Source organism: Triturus cristatus, chromosome 2_2 (assembly GCF_964204655.1).
Source record: "Triturus cristatus chromosome 2_2, aTriCri1.1, whole genome shotgun sequence".
NCBI lineage: Eukaryota > Metazoa > Chordata > Amphibia > Caudata > Salamandridae > Triturus > Triturus cristatus.
The window spans coordinates 201,828,606-201,851,556 of record NC_140582.1 but is presented as its reverse complement, the minus strand read 5'-3'; the positions used below and the strand labels follow the sequence as shown (position 1 = coordinate 201,851,556).

The 22,951-nt window shown below is 42.3% G+C and overlaps 1 protein-coding gene across 1 annotated transcript in view; it reads right to left on the bottom strand.

Annotated features, from left to right (window-relative positions):
* Positions 1-12,231: 12,231 nt before the first annotated feature.
* The window catches only part of PPM1K (protein phosphatase, Mg2+/Mn2+ dependent 1K), a 70,651-nt gene continuing 59,931 nt past the window's right edge, over positions 12,232-22,951 (bottom strand). The window contains exons 7-8 of the mRNA XM_085641172.1: positions 13,274-17,730; positions 12,232-13,087 (exon numbers count right to left, since the gene is read on the bottom strand). Coding sequence (XP_085497298.1) covers positions 17,599-17,730 — 132 coding nt within the window. The 3' untranslated portion in view covers positions 12,232-13,087; positions 13,274-17,598. The remainder of the gene's footprint in view (positions 13,088-13,273; positions 17,731-22,951) is intronic.

Sequence of the window (22,951 nt, the reverse complement as noted above, 5' to 3'; positions counted from 1 at the left end):
TCTTTGCTTTCTACGGACTTTGCCGGGTGTGGGACTGCGAGGACCAGCAGTCCACACCAACTTCAGCTGGTTCCTCTTCCCGCCCCACCTCCAACGTCACTATACATACAGGCACCAGCCGCTGCGTGGGACGTGCCGGGCGAAGCCCGGGCCAAGGGCGGGCCCGTTTGAGCCCGTTCGAGACCTAAGAGACTGGGCTGGGCCATCCTCTGCGCATTTCCGTTCCGGACACAGATTGTGAACAAGTGAATTCTGCCAGAAGTAGGTAGCATGACAATGGCGGGTGGAATGACTAGAGGTAAAAGCGCTATAGTTGGTACTACTATGGCAGGCACATTGGACAATTTCATTGTAAGAGCTGCTACCCTTGAACGTGAAATTGATCTTACAGAACGTCGTCTTTCCCTAGACCCTCTTTCTCATAAACGTTCATCTTTGGGCAAAATCGCACTGTCTGCTACACCCAAGGCAAATACAAAAAATCCTACCCCACTTGACTCCACGGTTAATGAGGATGATAGTGATGATGCCTGCACGGATTTAATTCTGGAAAGCAAGAGCGGTAAGGAAGGCAGAAGTACCGCTAGGCTTGCAACCACTATGGCAGACGTTATGGTCAATCAAACAGAAGGTGTATCCACACGAGCACAATTACATGCTATTACTGAGGCCACCATCTCTTCCTCGGGTCAAAATTTAGGAGCCAAACCAAAACAGAAGCCTGTCCAGCGGGGAAAAAAGGGCAGTTATCTGAGATTGATGAAAAAATTGGCATCCAGTAATTTACCAGGTGCCGCCGATCAATCTCTGACTAAAGTATCTGCAGACCCGGTTGGGAATCTGGACGAGGGTCTTTGCTCAAAAATAGGGGAACTTCTTGCTCTCGCAACTCGCCCTATCCTGGATAGACTTAATTTGATAGAAGAGCGCCTTAAGAAACTTGAACAAATTGTTCTTTCTAATTTTGAACTTAACCAAATGCTGAAGACAGGCTTATTAAGAGAGCCCTTCCAACAGCTTTCCCTTGGCAATCAGGCAAGTAAGCCCACGGGGAAAACTCTCTCGCCCCTGATCCCTTCTTCAGAATCTTTGAAGGGAGCACATCGGGTCAATGGAGAAGATATTTCATGCATTAAAACCCCCACAGATGTTAATGGACTCAAAGACCTATTTATAAGAGAAAATCCTCTTCAAAAACTTTCCGATGCTAATGCAAAAGCAAATTGTGGCATGGCACAGAATCCTAATGAGTTGGAAAATAGATCCGCTTGCAATAACAATAGAGTTTCCCCGTTACCTAATTTAGATTTACCGCCAGAATCTTCTCCGTATGTTATCGTATTGGCAGGGGTCCCTGTTTTGGAAAAAAATACCACTGAAACATACCATGAGCTGAAGAATAAAACAATGCACTGGCTCAATACTAATCGGCCACTCCCCCCTTATATACATAGTAAAATCTTGTTTGCCCGGAGAGTCAGTTGGGTGGGTAAGGGGAACAAAGATATACCTGGGGACTGCATTGTTGTTAACTTCAAGGATACACAGGCTGTAAAATATATCCAGCAGGTATGGCCATTTTTGCCTAATATAAGAATTAGGCCACTTCCCCTTGGTTATTTTTATTGTTTTAATCCTTATCAAACAAATAATAGTATGTGGGAAGAGGTAGGGAGGGGTAAAACAAACACTGATTTCCAAAGATGTAGGATGGCCCCAGTTGAGCAGGGTTGGCTAGAGGCCTTCCCGAGAACAAACAGATATAGCTGCCTAGATATGGTTGATTGACTACCCCCAAAACCTATTGCATCCGAAATTACACGGGAGGTGGTAATTAATGTCGGGTTAAATCAAGTTAGTGATTACAATGTACCCTCTGGTATTTCGCCAGTCCAACTGTCGATTGCTCCTCAGGATAAGTCTGAAAATACCTCCCCTATTATCGAGGATGGAGAGAAAAATAATTATCTTTCACTGTTTGAAACCCCAAAAGGATTCTCTGAAAGAGGGGTTCCCCTTGAAATTTCCAATGTGAGACCATCTAAAGTTGCTGACAGAGTTCCTGATTTTACACTCCTGACTTGGAACGTCGCATGGCTGTCCGCCAAGCTAGGGGACATAAACTGTATTTCTTTCTTACATCAGTTCTCGATTATATGTTTACAGGAGTGTTGGACGATGGACCCTATTCATATGAACGGTTATCGTACCTTTCACACTCCGGCAACTTACACGACAAGAGGGAGAAACAAAGGAGGCCTTTGTACTTATGTATCAAACTGCTTAAAAGAAACCAAAATTCATTTTTCTTCTGTTTCTGTCTTTTACCATATATTGTCAATTACGTTTGGGGGTAAACAAAACATAACCCTGATAAATTTTTACAATAACATCCCGAGAGATGCATGGGCCCGACTTTTAAAGAATTATCTTAGACTCTTAAAAACATGGCTGGAAAACAACCACCTGATACCCGTGTGATCTGGACGGGCGATTTCAATTCCTTTCTATGTCCATTTAGTAATCTAAATATCTGTGGGTTGGGAGAGGTTGAGGATGTCCCCTCGGCACATTTTTCCCGCACGCTTCTGGGAAATTATCTAAATGAAATACTTTTTTGTTTGGACTTGGGTTTTGTAAACGAACTCTGCTCTCCTCCAGTCCCTTTTAACACCACATTTATAGGAAGGGGTTGTAAATCAGTTATTGATTTTATGCTAATATCCAAACGGTATTCTAGACACATCTGCTCGTTTGAAACATGCGAGATAGTAATGAGCGACTATTTGCCACTTAGTATGTCCTTTATTATTGAGGGGGTAATAGCAAATCGAATACAACAGTACAAAACTTATATAACTATAGGTTGGGACTTGCTAGGAAAAACGGTTACACCCTAAAATGGGACAATGTGGAACCTGTGGCTTTTTTAAGAAATCTAATTCGTTCCAAAGAGTTGGAATTTATTACCTGTCTCTCTGAGAACGACGATCCCTCCAATGTCCACGATGCATTTCTTAGTATCTCTGAAGAAATACGAAAGTTAATTTTAAACCGCAGAAATCCGGGGCGAGTAGGACGAAGAGGTGGTTTGACAGGGAGTGCAGTAAGACTCATGCCTGTTTAATGATACAGCTAAAACGAGACCTTAGGGTCATGGCTGAAGTTAGATCTGCTAGATCTGCCTACCAACGGGCAGTGAAAAATAGGAAAAAACAGATTAAACAGGAAGCATGGCAGACCTTACAGAAAGCCTGCCAGTCAAAAGATAACATTGCCTTTTGGAGAGCGGTAAATGCTCCCTTTTTTAATGACAATCTAACAGATTCTATTGAGGTAGCCATTACAGAAGAGTCATGGGTGACTTACTTTAAGGAGCTCTATCAAGCAGATACAGTGGTAGTCTCAGAGAAGGGGCTGAACTTAACAGGACAGGAGTCCGTACTTTACCCAATAAATGTTGAATTTTTACATGAGGATGTCCAGATAGCCATCGACAAGAGCGTGGCCGGTAAGGCCACGGGTCCAGATGGAATTCCCGTAGACATTTTTAAGGCCAATACTAAGTTATGGGCCCCGCTTTTAACTAATGTCTTAAACAGCTTTAGCAAAATAGGATTTACACCCACTTGGCAGGAAGCCATCGTGGTTCCTATTTTTAAGAAAGGTGATCGTAATGAACCAAAATGCTATAGACCGATTTCCTTACTGGATTCGCTTATGAAGGTTGCTGGGAGAGTCATACTCAACAAACTGCAATTATGGGCTGAAGATAGAGGCATTCTCTCACAGTTTCAATATGGTTTTAGGGAAGGTTTGGGAACAATTGAGCAAGGCTTGAATTTAGCACTTCTAGTAGCCAAGTATGTTGAGGCCAAAAATGAAAGCTTATTTCTTACGTTTGTGGATCTAAGCTCGGCCTTTGATTGTCTTAATCATAACAAACTTTGGCTAACAATGCAGGAAATGGGAGTGGACCCAAACCTAATATTTATTAGAGAATTATATCGAGGGGCAGGTGCCAGGGTACGTTATGGGGACAAGGGGGACTGTACTTCTAAATTTCCAATAGGAAAGGGTGTGAGACAAGGCTGCATATTAGCTCCATTCTTGTTTAATTTATACATTAATTTGGTAGCCTCTCATCTCCTGGAAGACATACAAGATTATCCTAAAATTGGAAACTCTTATATCCCCATTCTTTTATACGCAGATGATGCCGTGATCATGGCCCGGACTCAAGTGGGCCTCCAGAGATCGATTAATAATTTTTCTGACTACATGGGAATTAGGGGTTTAAAGATTAATACAAGTAAAACCTTTAATATGTGTTGTGCTAAAAAGAAGAATATTGTCTGTAATTCTTTTTTATCCAACACAAAAATTGAGACCGTAAACACCTTCTCCTATTTGGGGATCAATTTTGAAAAAAAAGGGCTCCTGGACAGTAGCAGGTGAAACAAGAAAATTAGCGTTTTCACGAGCAATTGGGGCTGTTAAAAATTTTGCTAGCAAGGTGGGAGGACGCCAAGTACCAGTCCTAATAGACATTTATAAATCTAAATGTGTAACCACGGCGCTATATGGTGCAGGGATTTGGGGGATAGCAAGCAATTCTAGTATACAGCTTTGTCAGAATGCTTTTCACCGCTATCTACTGGCAGTGCCCGGGTCCACCTCTTCTTATGTATGCCACCAAGAGCTAGGCCTACCATACATCATGGATCTTATTAAAGTGGATCCCATTTTATTGTGGCACAAAGTTTGGTCCTCAAATGAGACAGGTTTGAATAGGGACATAATTAGGGATTGCTTAAGTCTTGACGGGGCGACAAAGATTTCCTGGCTCAAATATATAAAAAATGTCCTTATGGATATGGGATACCAGGAATTTTTTGATATACCAAATAGTGTGGCAGGTTTGTCAAGGAAGAAGTTCAAGGAAACGTGCCTGCAATTCTTAGCAGAAAAACACTTGCAGATAGAGAAATCTAAGAGCACTGTTATGGCTAACTACCTACTTATACAAAATCGAGGTATTCAGCCATATTTGACGATAGTGCCTAGCTGCTATTCCCGTATGTTATTGACTCGCCTCAGGGTAGATACCTTTTTTAGATTAGTTACCTTCCCTGAGATGAATTAATTCCCTGCCCTTGTGATCTGGTTTCCGCTCAATCATCCCTTCATTGTATTCTTTTTTGTAAATTTTACTCAGAACCAAGGAAAGGTATTTTACTCCCTGTCTTAAAAAAACTTGGCCTGAGACAATGTAGAGTGGCACTGATTAGACTGCAAATGCTAGATGATGAATTGCTCATGTCCTCGGTGTCAACGTTCCTTAAAACCATCATTAGATTTAGGACTTTCATGAATTAGGTCATTTTTAACGAAAAAAATCGGTTTGTTGAGGATAAATTGTTTATTAATCATGATGTATTACGAATGAACTGTTTTAATGTGTGCTTTTATTGTTTTGTTTTTAAAATCGAATAAAGCTGTTTGATTCTTTTTGAGTCTCTCCATAGCATAGCTGTGAATCACGATGGGTAATTAGAACGGGGTTGAGTTACCATCTCACGATCACACCACTCTGCTCCTTCTCAACCACCCGAAATGCACATAGCATTACATTCACTTCTGCACGATTAATACGCGCTTGCCTGCTTTTGAATGTAAAACGCCCATGGGTATTCAACATGTCCATAATGAACATCACAGGGCCCGTGTTGAACTTAAATGCACATAATTTCGCATTAGTTAAGGTTGTGACCAACAAGTACTTAATTCATGCATACCGTCCCCTCTCGCAGGGTTGTTCCAATCCATGCGCGATTAAACATTTTTCGCTCACTGTTGAATATGGCCTTTCCACTGAAAACCAGCATGGCCATAACAGGATTACAGATCTTAGTAAGAACCCATGTGTACATATTGTGCATCTGGACAATGCTGTGTCTGACTACAAGTGCATTTGCGAGCATTTACGAATAACACATAGTTAATCCTACATTAACGCGACGCCGTAACGATGGAAACTACAGGTCCCATTGCCCTCATAGACACGTGACCTCGACGTGCCATTAGACGCGAGACGGCTATACGTTGCAATTTCCACGTACTATCCGCTTATCTATGTTCTAACACCACAGACCTTGGAACCTCTTTCAGGCCCACACCGCGGTTTTATTAAAATAGGTAACAGCCATAAGTGCACTGCCTGCACGATAGAACGGTATTTTATTACCTGCATATCGTGACAATGTGGACTACAAGTCCCATCCTATAGACACGTAACAATGACGTAGCCACAAACGTAGGTGTTCCAGTCACGGAGAGCCGGATGTGCCGTGTCTCCCCTTCTCCCGCGTAGACGGTGGTCATTTAAACGGGGTTATTGTAGGATCTCGAAGCACAAACCCGGGGACACGGGACCTAATAGGTGACGTCGCGGGGCAGGACCCTTGATGGTTTAAGTAAATGGCATATTTTTTCCAGCACCGACAAGTATGTTTTATTTGCCGACGTGACTGCGATGTTCTTAGACACTCACCTTTCTATTTCCTGTTGGCTGTTTGTTTTTCAACGTACTGACCGAGTCTACTCCGGTACATTTCTGCATTTCATTGGAACTAACAGTGTTTGACTAAAGGGCTACCCTATTCTCGGAGTCCCCTGTCACACGTTGACTCTCCCAAGAAGGGAGAAGGGTTATGAGTGTGAATGTGAATGCATGTGGCAACAACATGAATGAAAGTAGTTTACTTTGCGGGCTGATGAGTGACATGTTATTTTTCATTGTGAGACTAAAACACATATGCACGCGTGGATACGGATAGATTGCGACTCATGTCGCCACAACACAGAACTTTACCACCTAGGGGAGCGTGGTAACAGTATATGATAAGTGATACATATATCAGTTGGTATGTGCCTCGACATGTTCCTGCACCCTGTCCTCCTGATAGCACGGGTGTATTCATGAGCATGTCACTTGTGGGCAATAATGAAGTGTACAGACTAAATTGGTACACTATAATCTTCTTATCTATCTGTTTTACAGATGGAGTGTGAATAAATCTAAAATAAATTATCTGTTAGCACACGGTTTTAGGAGCAGCTATCTGCCCTAAAACATAAAAACAGGGTAGGAACTCCATCCCCCCCCCCCAAATCTCCTTTCCCACACTACCAAAGGAGGATTGTACTTCAAGCCCTGAAGAAAGTCCAGGACCAATTTGGCAGAGGTAGGACTGAAACATGTTAGCACTAGAGTAATAATTCCATAAATCTCCTGGTTGACCCCCAGTAATTGTTTTTTTAATATCCCCGCCAGATCCACGAATAAAGGGAAACTGGGGTCTGACGGCGGATTTTTAATCTCCGATTTCCCCTGGCCATATCTAAGAGCTGCTTGAAATACGGTCGAGGCCACCCTGACTTTTAGGCGTCAGGGTGACCCGATGATGAAGCATGACACCACTAGGGTGTGTGAGGGTAATCTAAACATAAGGATGTGTCCTTCACCACTCTCTAGTGGAGTTCAGCTTATAACGTCAAGAAGGTCCGCCCATCTCATACTAACCAGGGTCACCCTCAGGAATTCGTGAACTTTGGTCATAAGAGTGTAGAGTACTTTTTTGTGAAGAAGTGGGACTTCATCCCCCAGACTGCAGTGAGGTTGGACGGGAGCCAGGAGGGGGTTCCAGCACTCAAAAGCAACAATTGTATCCCGCAGCGTGGGTGTTTACGGCAGTTCCTTGCCCACTCAGCAAACTTTCCTCCTGGCCATTGTCTGGGGATGGACTTCATCCCCAGACTGCAGTGAGCTTGGGCAGGGTCAGGAGGTGGTACCAGCGCTCAAAAGCGCCAACAGTGTCCCACAGTGTGGGACGTGCCCGGGCGAAAACCAGGCCAAGAGTGGGTCAGTCTTCGCCTGGAGAAGGCTGGGTTGAGCCCCCCCTCTTTCATTTACCTTCCACAAGAGCTAGCAGTTAGCAGTGCATTGTTTTAATTACAGCCAATAACCGCAAGTTTTACGTTGCATTATTATGGGGAAACGTAAAGAAGGTGATAATGTTGCATGCTACACAGACTCAATTAATAGAATGATAGAACGGGCTGATAGGATTGTAAGCAATGAGATTGAACGGACTATACACAGACTCTCCCTTGATTGCGGAGCATTGATGGTTTCCTGCACTGACTGTCATTGCAAGCACCAGCACTACATAGGACGTGAGGGTTTTTACCTTGCCAGTCCACGTTGGTCTTGATACTAGTTACAAAATAGTCGTTCATCCAGAGTCATCACTGGGTAATCCCTCACCACAGCAACAGACTCCTATTGTAGCAGCTGGGAAGGAATGAGGGCAGTAAAAGGAAACAGCCCCCTCCTAGTAAAAAGGCCACAAGAATCCATTACTCTCATGGATTCAACCAATTACTACATCACTGTCTCTGAACATTGAATTTCAAACCAATAAACTGTTGTCCTTGGATTCTCCGACCCATGCGGCATTCTGCGATAAATTTAGGAAAATCTACGAGGAAAAATTGAAGCCAGTGATGGACCGCCTCAAACAATCTTGAAAGCTTTTGGTCTTCTGCTTCTAATAAGTCCTTGCCATAACATTCAAAGTACATAAGGAGTAGCTCTGCAACTTGCGATCCATCAACTCTGGTAAACATAGCCCTTAGTGACCACCAAAATAGTATGGGTATTCCACTCTTGTTACGCAAGAAGATCCCTAGATCATCCGATATTGCACACCAGGATATTGGAGCAACTCATTCTCGTGCTCGCCTCTGCCCAGTCTACCACGGTGGGTCCAGACCTTACAGGTCATGGATTATTGTTCATATGCCCCATGTCCCGATAATCTGAGCCTTCCTCCTGCAGCCTGCCCCTAAGTTATAATCATGGCTGGGGTTCCTCCGTTGAAGGATGGGCAACAAGAAACTTTGGATTATTTACCCAACAAGTCCGCCGACTGGCTTTTAAAGTATAAACATTTTAATGCGTTGTGGTTTGAACAAAATCGCAATGGTTAGGAGGGTGGGCTGGTCAGATCAGTCTAGGAAAACTGTTGAAGGGGAATGGGTTTTGAATTTTTGCAGGCCAGCATGTGTATGTAATATTCTGAGCACCAAGGCATTTTATAGCCTAGTTGAAACAGGGATTGCTCTTCCTCTTGTTTTTTTTTTTAATGGGCCACCAGCCCTCTTCCCAGTTCAATGCCCATATCCTTTGATCACACTTGGTAATATTTGCTCCAATATGTTCTCTGTATTGAGCGATCTAGAAGCTGTAGAAGGACTCTCAGTAAATGAGAGTGCAACACACTTCCAATACACTTGAAGGCCAAAATGAGAAATCTTCAAAGCATCTAACTCCCGTTACCCTAGGTGTTACTGGGAAAGTCCAGCTTACCTCTTAGAACGTGGCTGGCCTAGGAGCCAAATTCGTTCACCCACACTGGTGAGCGGCTATTGAAAGGTTGGACCTGGTCTTTGGAACCCCAGTTTAATGTTGGTTATGTTAACTATACCAAGGTCGCCACAACAGAAGGAAAGGGCAGGCCTTCCGGGTCCATTTTGATAAGGACCACAGTGAGGGGGGGGGGGGGGAACAGTAAAAGATATCGCTGTAGACTCCCCTGATTTCATGTGTGTATATCTCAAGGTTCTCTATAGTGAAACCCATTTGATATACAATGTATATTGCAGATCGGATGGGGAAATAGGGATTCAATGGTTCTAGAACAACTGAATGCACACATATCCTTTCAGAAACTCGATGCAAAGATAATGGGGGGGGGGGGGGGGTGACCTGAATTGAATTGCCAATTCGAGCCTCAATATCATATCCCTGGCAGTGTTGAAGATATATGGTCAATACCAGAGCTTGAGACCCCTCCTCTGAAAAATTGGTATCCGACTCAAATTAAAATTATTGCCCTTACTTTACATCAGGGGTCGAGAGCCTGTAATGGCAGAACCAGTTCAGATTGGTTAGGGGCCCACACTTTCAACCGCCCAGACTCAACTAGCCTGATGGATTACATTCTTCTGGGCCCCTCATTATGGCCATATCTCAAGGACATGTTAGTTATGGCTCGAGAGGATAGCGACCATAATGCTCTGGTCCTTAAGCTAAATCCTAATTTAGATCAGTCAGACCATATTGGAGGAACATTGGTGGACGTATGTCGTGCTTGTGGACCTTCGTTCCGCCTTTTATCTAGTCCCCAGACACACCCTGTGGCAGGTGTTACAAGAGTTACGGGTGCCCAGCGATCTACTTGAGATTATTGTTAAGTTGCATATGAATAACTGTGCAGGTGAGATGTGGTCAGGCTGATGAGCTGACAGAGCCCTTCCCCGAAAGCAGAGGGGTAAGGCAGGGCTGCGTACTCGCCCAACACTTTTCTCTCTAGATCAATGGCCTCATAGGTTACCTGGGACAGACTGATAACCATGCTCCCATACTGGCAAACATAAGGATTCCTGCCCTCATGTTCGCCGACTATACTCTTTCACTGTCCAAATCTCCTATGGGCCTACAAAAGCTCGATCATTTTGACCAACTTTGTAGGGATAGAAGCCTGGAAATTACCGTAATGCAAGAGGAAGTATACGATTTTAAATCCAGGGCATTCAACCAGGGCGAATCGAGTTCTAGCAGGGTCTGCCTAAGAAAGAGTCCATTCCTTCACATACTTGGGGCGTTACACTAACCGAGCACATGGGGTGGCAGGCTCACATTACCCACCGTAGGCTCAAACTAGAGCAAGTAGTAGGGGATATTTCTAAGATGGTATGTAGATTGCAGTTTTGACCGGCAAGCCTGGCTCTGCAAGTTTACAAATTGCAGGCGCTGGGGTCAGTATTGTATGGTGCAAAGCTGTAGGCCATGTTGATGCAACTATGCTTGACTTAGTGGAAAATTGGTTCATTAGGCAATTGGTGTTCCCATAAGTACTCCCTTACTTCCCATGAGACTTGACTCGGGATGAGAGTAATATCAGATAAAGTTGGTATGCGCCCCATCCTGTACTGGAGAAGGCAGTGGATCACCCCAGAGCTCCATCAGTACCGGGTGAGCTTAGCAGAGATCCATAGCCTTTTGGGTTCAAGCAAAATACCCTGGATTAAGTATGTAAGATCTGTTCTGGGAGAAATTAGGTTTGCACCCTTGCGAAGTACTCCAAAATGAGTCAGTGGGGATTTCTAAGAACACCATTAAAAAAAAAAAGCTTACTGGCAGTATAAAGATCTTACAGCACATTCCCTGGAAAGTAGAGGTTATTTGACTGATGCATTTATTATAGTTAAGGATTTCATGGAGGAGATTGAACCTCCCCAGGCCAGGCGTTCTTGCAGTTACGTTATGGGACTCAACCCCTCTGGTCCTTTACAGCCAGATGGGCTAAAATCCCTAGTGCTGATGAGTGGCAGTGTCCGGCATGTGGTGCCCCCAAGGAGACCCCAGAACATGTTTGGTTTTTCTGTACAGCCTATGAGAGCAGCAGGCGATGCTGGATATTACCGTTGTGACGTTCTCTGGGCACTAGAGAATATAAAGTTGCCCTGAGGATACTTAGTACTGATCTCAGCAAGCCATTGATTTTTTCATTAACTCGCGATCTACTGGCTATGTCAAAGGCAAAGCTTTGCATACTACCTGGGAACCAAATCACAGCAGACGAGGGGTGTGATGTGCTGTACCATCCATGTTGAGATTTTGGATGCTGTCTGATTCTTTTGCAGTCTTTTCTTGTTCCTCATTGTATTCTACTTAATAATTACTTGTGTTCCAAGTACTTAAAATGTGCTGTATTTGACACTCAAATGACTGTTCCCTGAAATATAATTAATTGGATTTTAATTGTATTTATGTTTTTAATTATTCATATATTATACGTTTTTATGTGCTTTTATGGCCTTTGAGCAGAAATAACGTTGAACTGACTTGATTTGAAATTATTTGTATATACCTATAAGTCAGAAGTTTGTTACAGGTATAGGAGTAACCTTACTAGAGTACATTTCCAACTTATTTAAACATGGGGCCTTTGTATAAATAAATATGAACTTTCTTCAACGAGTGACTAAACGCAGCAGTATTTGCATAAAGGTATGCACAATAGCTATCTTCATATCACGTTTATTACTTAAACCGATTTTCATTGTGGAATTTAAAGTAATAAAGCACAGAGAAAAGGTAACTGATATTCAAAAACTTTATTTGCAAGCCATTACAAAAAATATTACACATTGTACTTGGCATGACACCAGTTTGCATTATCCAGTATCCAAGGGAAGAGAGCAGCATGATGCGTAGTAGGAAACGTACTTGCATCTAACACAAAATCTAGACGATACTCAAAACAAGGCAAAGTAGTAAAGGAAGTAGATCATGAGAGGAGCACTACCGAAAATGCTGAAAAGCTAGAATTTAAGCAGCATTACTTCAGAGAGCAACAGGGTATTAAAGGCAAATGGTGATGTTCAACATGTGCAATGCAAAAGCACACCAGAAATTCTGAACCTAGGTCAAAGGGTGTTAGCATATGTAAAAGCTGAAAACCCAGTAGTTATCCAGGCACAGAGAAAGCAACAGTTCAAAGAAGAGATTTATGCTACAAATACACTTTATATTAATAAGCATTTTATGCCTGGAATCATTTGTGCTTATTTACATAAAATACATTCAGTGAACCGCTTCCGCCTCTCCCAGGTTCAGGAGCATAGTTTAAAAACAAGGTGGATTAAGCCGCTAGAAATATGTCGCAGGAAACCAATGTACAGTAGGGGCAAACAATTCTGAACAAAGAGCAGCAAGGAAACTGCAGTATCTGCAGGACACAGGAAAGCTTTCAAGATAGGTGGATGGAAATTATTCCATTGCCCTTTTCACTGACATTTTGAGTCAGTCTGCTGCGACTAACTAGTGCTCTGAGTTCATGGAAAAGCACATTGCAGGTGACCTATTTCACATGGGTATTAAGCATTCAAAAACAGTTTTCTTGGTTTACAAGAGCAATAACATCTTCTGGTTAACCGCTTCAGTGCCCATGACGAGCTGGACTCGTCATGGGCCGCGGTGGCGCTATGCCCATGACGAGTCCAGCTCGTCATAGACCCCGCCCGCTAATACAACGGCCGGCACAGGGCGGGGAAAGGGGCTAAGCCTAGAGTTTGCAGCTAAATTCACAGCTTTCAAAGATGAAGAAAGGTGAGCAAACAGTGAAACATCACTTTAAGTGACGAGCTGGAAATTCGCCACAGATCAAAATTACCCACTTACAAGTCATCCAACAATAATACATAAGAAAGGAATTGTAAAGTAGATAATTTCTAGAGGAGAGAATTCGAATACTTCACATTTAATATGACCACTTAACGTAAGTGGAAGTGCGCCAAAGTAGCTGATTCAGCAGAATTTCATAGCGCTACAACACTTAAAGCTGGTATGTGCTGAATAAATTATATGGAGTTTTGATGGTTTGAAGACGCTTGGGGAGCATATCGAAGAGTTATAGGTACAGCCATGACCATACAGGACATTAAAAGCCAAATACCTCCACTTCCAAAATCTAGAGTGCATGCACTATACAGTCAACAGCTATGTACGAAATATTTTACTTCAATATTAAAAACTTACAATAGTTGTTTGTATGTTTCATAGCAGTATAGATTCTATAAACGAGGAGCTGATCTGCCTTTTCACAACATGAATGCAGTGGAATGTATGAAACATGTGTGAAACTCAGCAGGGTACTGGAAGGTAAATCCATGAGATTAACGCAGCAGATGTTCAACAAAGTGGCTAATATAAAAGAAAACACCAACAAGGAACAAAACACACCTCTACGAGATTGTTATTCCACACAGCTTTCAATAAGCACACTAGACTTTTAGTCTACACAGGACACTGAAACAGAAGATTGCTTTTCTAGGGCATTTGAGCCACGATGCAGTGTGTATAAAGTTAAAGAAACAAGAAAAAGGTGGCTTTCATTTTCCCTTTAGATAAGAGCCAGGAGAAAATGAAAGCTTTCATTTTCCCTTTAGATAAGAGCCAGGAGAAAATGATTGATGAACCAGAGTCTACAGTTCTCCGAACGTAAAATAAAGAAAAATACCCTTTCATACATTATACTGTACACCATTTAAATAATTTTCTTTGAACTAAACCAATGTACGTGTGCAAAGTATTACAGAAATAATGGTCACACAATATATATATATACACACATTTCTTTACTTACAAAAACATATGTACAGATAAATATATACAAACATCACATCATACAAATTACAATTTTACCCTTATTTAAAAAAAATAAGACTGCATCCCATTGTGCAAAGCAACTGTAACAATTCTAAGGCAAGATTTTCAGCTGTCTGTGGTGCTATTTGCAAGGGGCACTAGCTTACCACTAAAAAGCAGAAAGAGGTTTTGGATTTTGGAGGGGTAAAAGCTCAAATTTGCCAAGTATGGCCCTTCGATGAAGGCAACCTTTCAAGCCCTCTGATATGACTAAACGTGGCAATACATCTGGATGGCAGAAAGGAATAGCTGTACAAGCATGGCCTGCAGGACTCCGAGGGGAATGCACAATTTCTATAACGTATTATGTGTTTGAGATATTCAGCAAAGACACGGAAGGGCATAGCACTTCTCCCGCATTCCAGAATGAAGTCAAATTTCCCTTCAAGGAGATTTGAAAATTTGCAATATAAACAAGTATTGTGCGTTGCACTACAGCAGAAAACAAGAATACTCTCAAGTTGGAGGAGTCAGTTTATATGATGAGCAATATGTAATATATGGTCCTTCCCACTATTAGCCACTAGCTCTTTAGAATAAGAAGGTTATAGCAGTATATGCTACAGAACGGGGCCGTAGGGGAACCTTTCCTGATGTACTATAGTACGACTATCCACTTGCTCCACAGTGCCTTACTCTTCCACCAATATCTTCAGGACAATTGCAAGTTAAACGCTAATGAACTTTTAAAAATAAAATAAATTTAATCTCAATGATAACAGAGATCCAAAATGTAATTGTCTAACAGTACCAGAGCCAACCATAAACGGATTCTTCAAATTTGTTCCACGTTTTCATCCCCTCAATCCTTTGGGCCCAATTTAGGGAAGAGCAGCCAGTATAATACATCCATTAATAAGCAGTCAAAGGGTCTGGTGAATAAAAACATCAAAAGCACAACCACCAGACAAGTAGTTTGCAGAGGTAGAATGAGGTTTCACCAACAAAAATATCTTCTGGATTACCAAAATCTGCATTAGTCCTCTTGTCAAAATACACAGTCCACCACAGAAAAACACAAGTAAATCCATGATGGCCTCCTGGCATCTACAGCAATCCTGGACTACCTAGAGAGCCAGCGATCAAGGAACTAACTCCTTATTGACAGACTTTGGGTTTGTTATTTCTTAAAGTAAAAAGGATTTGGAGTCTTGGCTCAACTGATAAAATGAACACCACAATACATTTCAAAAAGAGTTCTCGTGATTAGAACCTAGCCTGACCTACCAAATTATGAAAAGGAGATAAGATAGTCCTTGCAATCAAACCAGGTTAATGTAGGCAGGAACTTGTTTAAAAAACAAAAAACAAAAAAATCTATAGATGCATGCCACAAATCAAAAGTTAAACTTAAAGCGGTCATCAGGTTGTTTTGCAGGTAGATCCGAAGCAGATTAAGACACTGCAAGACCCATTATCCTGTTAAACAGTCTGAAGGCAAATGAACAAAAAAGAAAAACACATCTTCAATTTTCAGACAAAAAAGCCTCTACCACCACATTCCTAGCCATCAACCTCCCAAGTCCAAAGCTAACCCCAACAGACAAGGGCACTGAAATGGCACAAGCCAAATGCTTTGTTACATACAAGCAAGCAAATGAAATGTAAGCCTGCAATGACAATCATTCCCTAATGAAAGCCTTGGGCAAAGGAATGGAGCACATTACCCTATGTTAACTGTATGATCAATCCAAGTCTGCTCTTCCTCAATTCTTCCCATTAATAACAGTTCCTTGCTGTGATTCTATCATTAATATACTGTTCTTTCCAAAGCACTCTACCACCAACAGGTGAGGAAGTATTACATAAAAAACTTGGGTGGACGCTTGCAAATTCCACTAGGGTGATTTCATACTGCGGTACCCGTGGCCTTGGGTAGCTTCCTTAGCTCAAACTGATCAAAAGTAAAAAAAAAGGAATGAAAGATCATAAGAGCTTAGACCTAGATCAAGGGCTGCCAGATGCAGCTATTCTGGTACCGTCACAAAACCTTGCCACGCTTCCTCAGACACCACAAGAGGTGGGCTGCACAAAGAGGTTTACAAAAGAGTTCATGGCATGTCCTTGTGAAATGGCTCTGTGCCACTCCAGCTGCTTTTCAAGCTGCCTGCTTCCCCCAAGGACTTCCAGCAGATATTAGACCCTCTCAGATGTGTAGTGAGAAACTTTACCAACTCTACAAGCTGCATCTCACCCTTAGAGGTGGCAAACAAGGAATGGGGAAAACGAAAGTATTAATTCAGTCAAAGGTTTAAAGAATCCCAAAGGGAAGACAATAGTCAATGAAGTTTTAATAGTAATGTGCCCCCAGTCTTTTTGGCTTGAGGAGCCACCTACAAGCATCAAGCCCAAGAGGGAAATCATTTCCTCATTGGGACATTAAAAAGCAATGGAACAGTTAACTGAAGAGGACTTGCAATTTTGGTGTGTGCGAGGCTGTAACTGGCAGACAGGGATACTTACAAGATACTTTTTGCTGCGGCATACCAAATTTCAAGATACACTAATTCATTCCACCACCAGCAGGTCATTAAAATGTATGAGATAAAGGTATTTATGAAATTCACAGAATACACATGGGTTTGAAGAAAACAGCACTACATTGCTGAACGTTACTTTGTAGGCTTCATACTAAGTACCACATAAAACACCCTTTATTATTCTAGGTACACAACACCATACTGCACAATTCAGTATGCTAGCAGTGATTAGACTCCTTTGATGACAATGTAAAAATGTAAAGTTATGAGGCATTCACAAATTGAACTTTTTAAGAACTGGAATTAAAAACTGAAAATGTAAACCAAAAATTGAGGAGTTATTATATCCATGATAAGTCTGCAGCCTGATAGAAGACATGTTGTGTGCAAACTAGTTTGAGTCCTAAGACAGTATTAGGACAATAAAAGGAATATGGAACGCAGTCAATACTTATATCTGGGCAGTCCAATGGCCTCAGTTTATGGTTTTGAAAACATTAGGAAATTGCTCAAAGTATAACAGAATATACTTTTCAAAGCCCTCATAGAGGGCTAAAACCACCCTTCACTCCTCTGCTTGTACACCAGCAGACACTAGATTAAAACTGGGAAAAAACAAATCATACTGATTACTAGATGTAGCCTTGTTAGGAAAACGGTGACGCACTAGGTGTTAAAAAAAAAACAAATCATGTAACCGCGTTGCCTTTGAGCAATAAGTCTCTTTATAAAATGATGTCCTGCATACTGAATAAATTACACACTTCTGCACAGTAACAACTATGCCCATCTTCCGCTTGAGGCAAAACTCCGGCTGAAAGAAAAATTGGCTTCACAGTTCTTGTGCTTTCCCCAAGCGCCAAATGGCACTATAATAGCAGTGCTGTTATCCTCAGTGCCATATTGCAGTGCCTGTATAAAAGGGAAAAAGGAGAGAACATTAATATGCGCATGGAAAGGACAATATTATGCAACTGCTAAAAAAAAACATCTTTTATGCCACAGAAAATGTTGGATACTTTACAATAGGTAGAGTGATATATTCCTATAGAATATTAGATCACTGCTTTAAGCAGAATATATATATTTCACTTGAAAATCTTGTGTTCCAGCTATGCAGTCTTATCAATTAGGTAATTTCAGATGTAGCAGTGAGGTTATCAATGAGGTCTTAGAACAGGTCATGGGCTATGTTCCCTGTAAGGTGCGTGTATGCTCCCATGCAGTTTCAGAGCGCCCAGCACCTCTGCAGTAGCGCGCATCGGATTACCGGCACAGAGAGAATGACTTCCCCCAGCTGCTGATTTAAAAAGAATGCAGCAGCGTGTTAGGAAGTTCTCACTTCGTGTATGCGCCCCAAACGGGGAATCCAGTTAAAATAGATACTGCTGGTGTCCCATCAGAATACTGCTGGGGTCCCATCAGTAAACTGCTGGGGTCCCATCAGGCTGGCAGCTCTTCAAGTAAATATGCTAATTCACTTAACACCTTACAAGCCCTTTTGCTCTATCAGTTTGCTTGAAAGGACTTGACGAGGTGTTCAGTGCATTAAACCAGACCTTCCAGGATTTCGCGATTTCACGGTTTGCCGCAAAATCGGCACTTTTGTAAAAGTGCCACGATTTTTACAAAAGGGCCCGCGAAATCGGCAATGCGCACAATTAGACAGTAACTGCTGGTGACTAAGTTTCATGGGGAAGACGCTTCTTCCACATTTTAAGAGGGTGCCTTTATCATAGCAAACTCGGGCAAAAAGGACATCTTGGGAGCTAAACCCAGTGAAGGAACTGGTATGGTAATGACAAATGTAGGTGGCAGACGAGAGAAGGGCAGGCGGCAAGCTTCCTGGTATCAGAGTTGGCGCAAGTAAGGGCCAGGCGGACGAAAGGTGTCGGGCATCAAGGCGCAAAAGGCAGCACAAGTAGATGAGATGAGGACAAAAGGAAGGAAGGAGTGGGATGGCAGCGAGCACCTTAGGGCAGAACCTGGTGCGGGTAGAAATCAAGAGAGGAGAACATTTTGCAGGCATCAAGTGAAGTGACGAGGTAAGAACAGGATATGAGTTGATGAGGTGGCAACTGGATAAAAGCAGGGAGTAGAGGAAAGGTAAACAGGAAGGGACCATCATTGGGGCAGAATGGGATACAGGCAGGTAATTAATGGGCAGCAGGGTGATGGGTACCATGGAGACAAGGGACCAGAACAGGACACTTAGGGAGCAGGCAGTGAACCCAAAGGGGCAGATCAGGTGAAAAGAAGTCACACTGTGTAAACTGTCAGGCGGCAAGGAATTGGAGGAGAGAGAACAGAAGCAGCAAAATCCATCCATACATGTCCTGTGTAAATGTCTGTCATACTAGCAGAACAGTAAAAAAAAAAAAAATAACGCATTTGCAATGCAATAGGTCTCGCATTTACAAGAGGTTGAGCTATTGGCATTGTAAAGGACAATGCCTTTTATTTATGTTTTGGTTTTTAAACCATAAATAAATGGCATTGTCATTTACAATGACAATAGTTTGAACGCATGTAAATGAAAGTCCTATTACATTGTAAAGGTTATAACGTTGTGCCCCACCGCCCCCTTCACCCGTGAAAACTTAAACAGTCGGAGCCCTAGCTAGACGCTCCAGGATTTTGTGATTTGCCTTGAAGTATTACACGGTTGTATAGTGCCTTTATTAAGAGTTTCTCCTCTGCTGCTCCTAAGTGGATTCCACGGGTCATATACTGTGACTGGTTGCATAATTTCAATTTCTTTGGGTATCTCCCTGTCCCTCCAATCTGGACCCCCAGAGCATACACTAAGCAAGGTTCCAGAATGCCATTTCCTATGGTATGCTACCAGGCCATCTTTGATGGGCTTCTCAGAACCTATACTAAAGCAAATGGAGGATTGCATCTCCAAGGGATAACAGCCTTCACCGGTGGGCTGCTTCCTCTGTTCCATTTCCCAGGTTGCCTATTCAAAGTGGAATACTCTGCTAAAACAGTTTCCATTGATTTAAGGCTGAAAATAAATGATTATGAGTAAAATAAAGTGCCGTAAAAATGGCGCTAAATTTCCATATTTGTGCCGCTAGATTTGCTAATCCATGCCGCAATATCCTGGGGGGGGGGGGGGGGGGGGGCTGATTAACATGGCAACAGGGTGCAGGGGGAGACATGCAGGTTCACTGGTCTATAGGGCCATGAGGTTGCTCTTGCAAGCCTTTCTTGGGGGGGCTGTTTGTGGCTTGTTCTTATGGGCTGGTGGAGCAGTTTTTACTGTTGATTTCCCCTATATTATCACAAGAACTGCCTGCGATAAACACAAATGCATAGAGTGCCCCATACCTTGTAAAACACTTCAACAGCATGTCTTTACAAGTGCTTTTTCAAACTGCCCTAATTTGCAAATGTGTGTCACCTTTTTAGCATTCTCAGTCACTAATGAGAGGTCACTTGCTGCCCAGTCCAAACCTGAAGACACATGAATAGCTACAGTAACAAGCATTGGCAAAGGACTCAGGTTTCACCTATGCAAGATATATTGGCTTGGTCAATGTTTAGATATATTGCACAGCAGCACATGCTTAAAGTAAAAGGGAAAAAAGTGCTAGGTCGCAGCCAGCATTGACCCCATCATAGCACGTTTTTTCCTCTTTAAGCCATGTTGCATAGCAGCACGGTAAAAAGCATTGACAAAGCTAAACCGCTCTCAGGAATGCGAGTGCCATCTGGCTTTGTTTGATGCTTTTGTGGCAGACAGGAGGTTGGAGTGGGCCATAACAGAGGGAAACAGCTTTTACTATGCCACTATTTACTATTACCATTACCACCTATATGCTTTTACCACACAAGGTAAGAGTAGTTAAGGTAAAAAAAATATTTTTTAGGGTGTATGGATGGGTTGTGGCATAAGATGGTAGGGCATTTTTAGGTTTAGTGATGGCTAGGGGTATAGGGAGGTAAGGATATTTTCAGGGTTTAGGTGTGGGTAGGGGTATAACGTGATAAAGGTATTTTTATGGTTATGAGGTGGGTAAGGTTATGGATGCGAAGGGTGTTTTTAGAGCTTAGGAGCTTTAGGGCAGGTAAGATTATGAGGTGGTAAAGGCAATTGAAAAAGGGGGGGAATGTTGGGTTTCTTCCTTAAAAAGATTTTTAAAAATTATAATTTCATTTAAAAAGTGGGGCGTGTTGTGTGTGTATATATATATATATATATATATATATATATATATATATATATATATATATATATATATATATATATATATATATATATATATATATATATATATATTCACTGAAAAAACCAAAAACCAATGAAATTCCCCCGTTAGTGCAGGCAACTATAACTCACGCGACCGCAATCCTCTGCTGATGCTAATACTGTATTTAGACACTTATTTGCCCATGTCTTTGCCCATGTAGCTATACATATATTACAAATATTTTTTTTTCATAAAGACACATATGTCATCAGCAGAGGATTGCGGTCGCGTGAGTTATAGTTGCCTGCACTAACTATAACGGGGGAATTTCATTGTTTTTTTATCAGTAAAATGTCCAGCTAACTATAACATGTGTGAAATCTATGGTTTTTTCAGTGAATTTGTACGGTTTTTTAAATGCCAATTTTTTTTGTGTTTTTTTGTAAACCTATGTATAAAATAATATATGTACTATATCCTGCATTATTGAAAGGTTTTTTTTTTTTTGCATTTTTTTCCGTGCGCGTACGGTAAGATGACGGTACGCGCTCCGTACGTCATAAGTACGGTACGCGTACGTAATAGGATACGCGTACGGTAAGCTGACGCAACGCGCTCCGCACGTCATAAGTACAGCGCGCTTACGTGATATGTGCGCGACGTACGCGTACACGCGGAAGCAACGTCGCGGTTACGCAGGGGCGTGTAATGCGCATGCGCGAGTGCGTCTTACGTACGCGCTCCGTAAGCGTCACGTTCGCGCATGCGCACTTGTTTCCGAGCGCGTACCGTAAGTTTACGGAGCGCGCACGGTAGGTCATGTGATCCACAAAGAACACTTTTCATTGGTTGAAATTACTTTCAGTTCCAGAAACTTCCCACAACACACCCATTCCCCTCATTACTGCTTGAAAGAACACTTTTCATTGGTTGAAACTTTCAGTTCCAGAAACTTCCCACACCACACCCATTCCCCTCATTACTGCTTGTGATTCTCTAGGAGCAGGAGCTGAATTGTCTTTGGGATACAATGGCAGAACAGCAGACCTCTTCTGAGAGTGAGGCTAGCAGCACCACCATCATCCAGAGAAGGAGGAAACAGAAGAATTATTTTGTATGGGAGTATTTTACTTTTCCAGAGGGGGAGAAAAAGGTCAATGCTCCACTGGTCACTTGCACACTTTGTGACCGTGTTTTATCAAGAGGAAATCCTAGGAAAAAGTATTCCTTTGGAAATCACTCTATGATGAGACACCTTAGGGATAGACATCCCAGGACCTTTGCTCGACATACTGGAGAAAACTCTTCAGTAAGTCACCAGAGCCCAGCCTCAGAAGCTCAGCCGAGTACATCATCGGCAGCTCAGCTGAGCCCTTCCTCTGAGGTGGGAGCATCACCTTCTTCTGCTCCTCTGGATGTTAACCCTCGATTTGGGAGGGTTGTAATGAGGTGTATAACATGTTCTGGTCTTATTGTTTTTGGGGAGACCAGTCTTCCCCTTATTAACAATAAGATAGACCAGCACGTTTGTAGACGCTCATAATATTCCCATTCGTTCTTTCCTCCATCCCTCTATGAACCCAACGGCTCTTTTAAGAGCCAACCTTACCTCACCATTTTTTTTATTTTTTTTTTAAGCTTTCCTTTTTGAAAAAAAATTCACCGTGCGCGCACGGTACGCGTAATTTCGCGGAATTTCTCAGTTTACGCCGTGCGCGTACGCTGCGCGCATTCGGCGTTTAAAAAAAAAAAAATTCAATTCATTTTTTGCCCTTGGGGGTCCTTCTAAGACCCCCTGACAAAGGCTAGGGGGTCAGGAACTGTCCAGCCTGCCCCCTTTTCACGTTATCCACCTTTGTTTTACACCCCCTCAGACTGCGAGAGACAAAATGGCGGCCGACACTTCCTGATTTCGACCGATTCGAATGTTTACT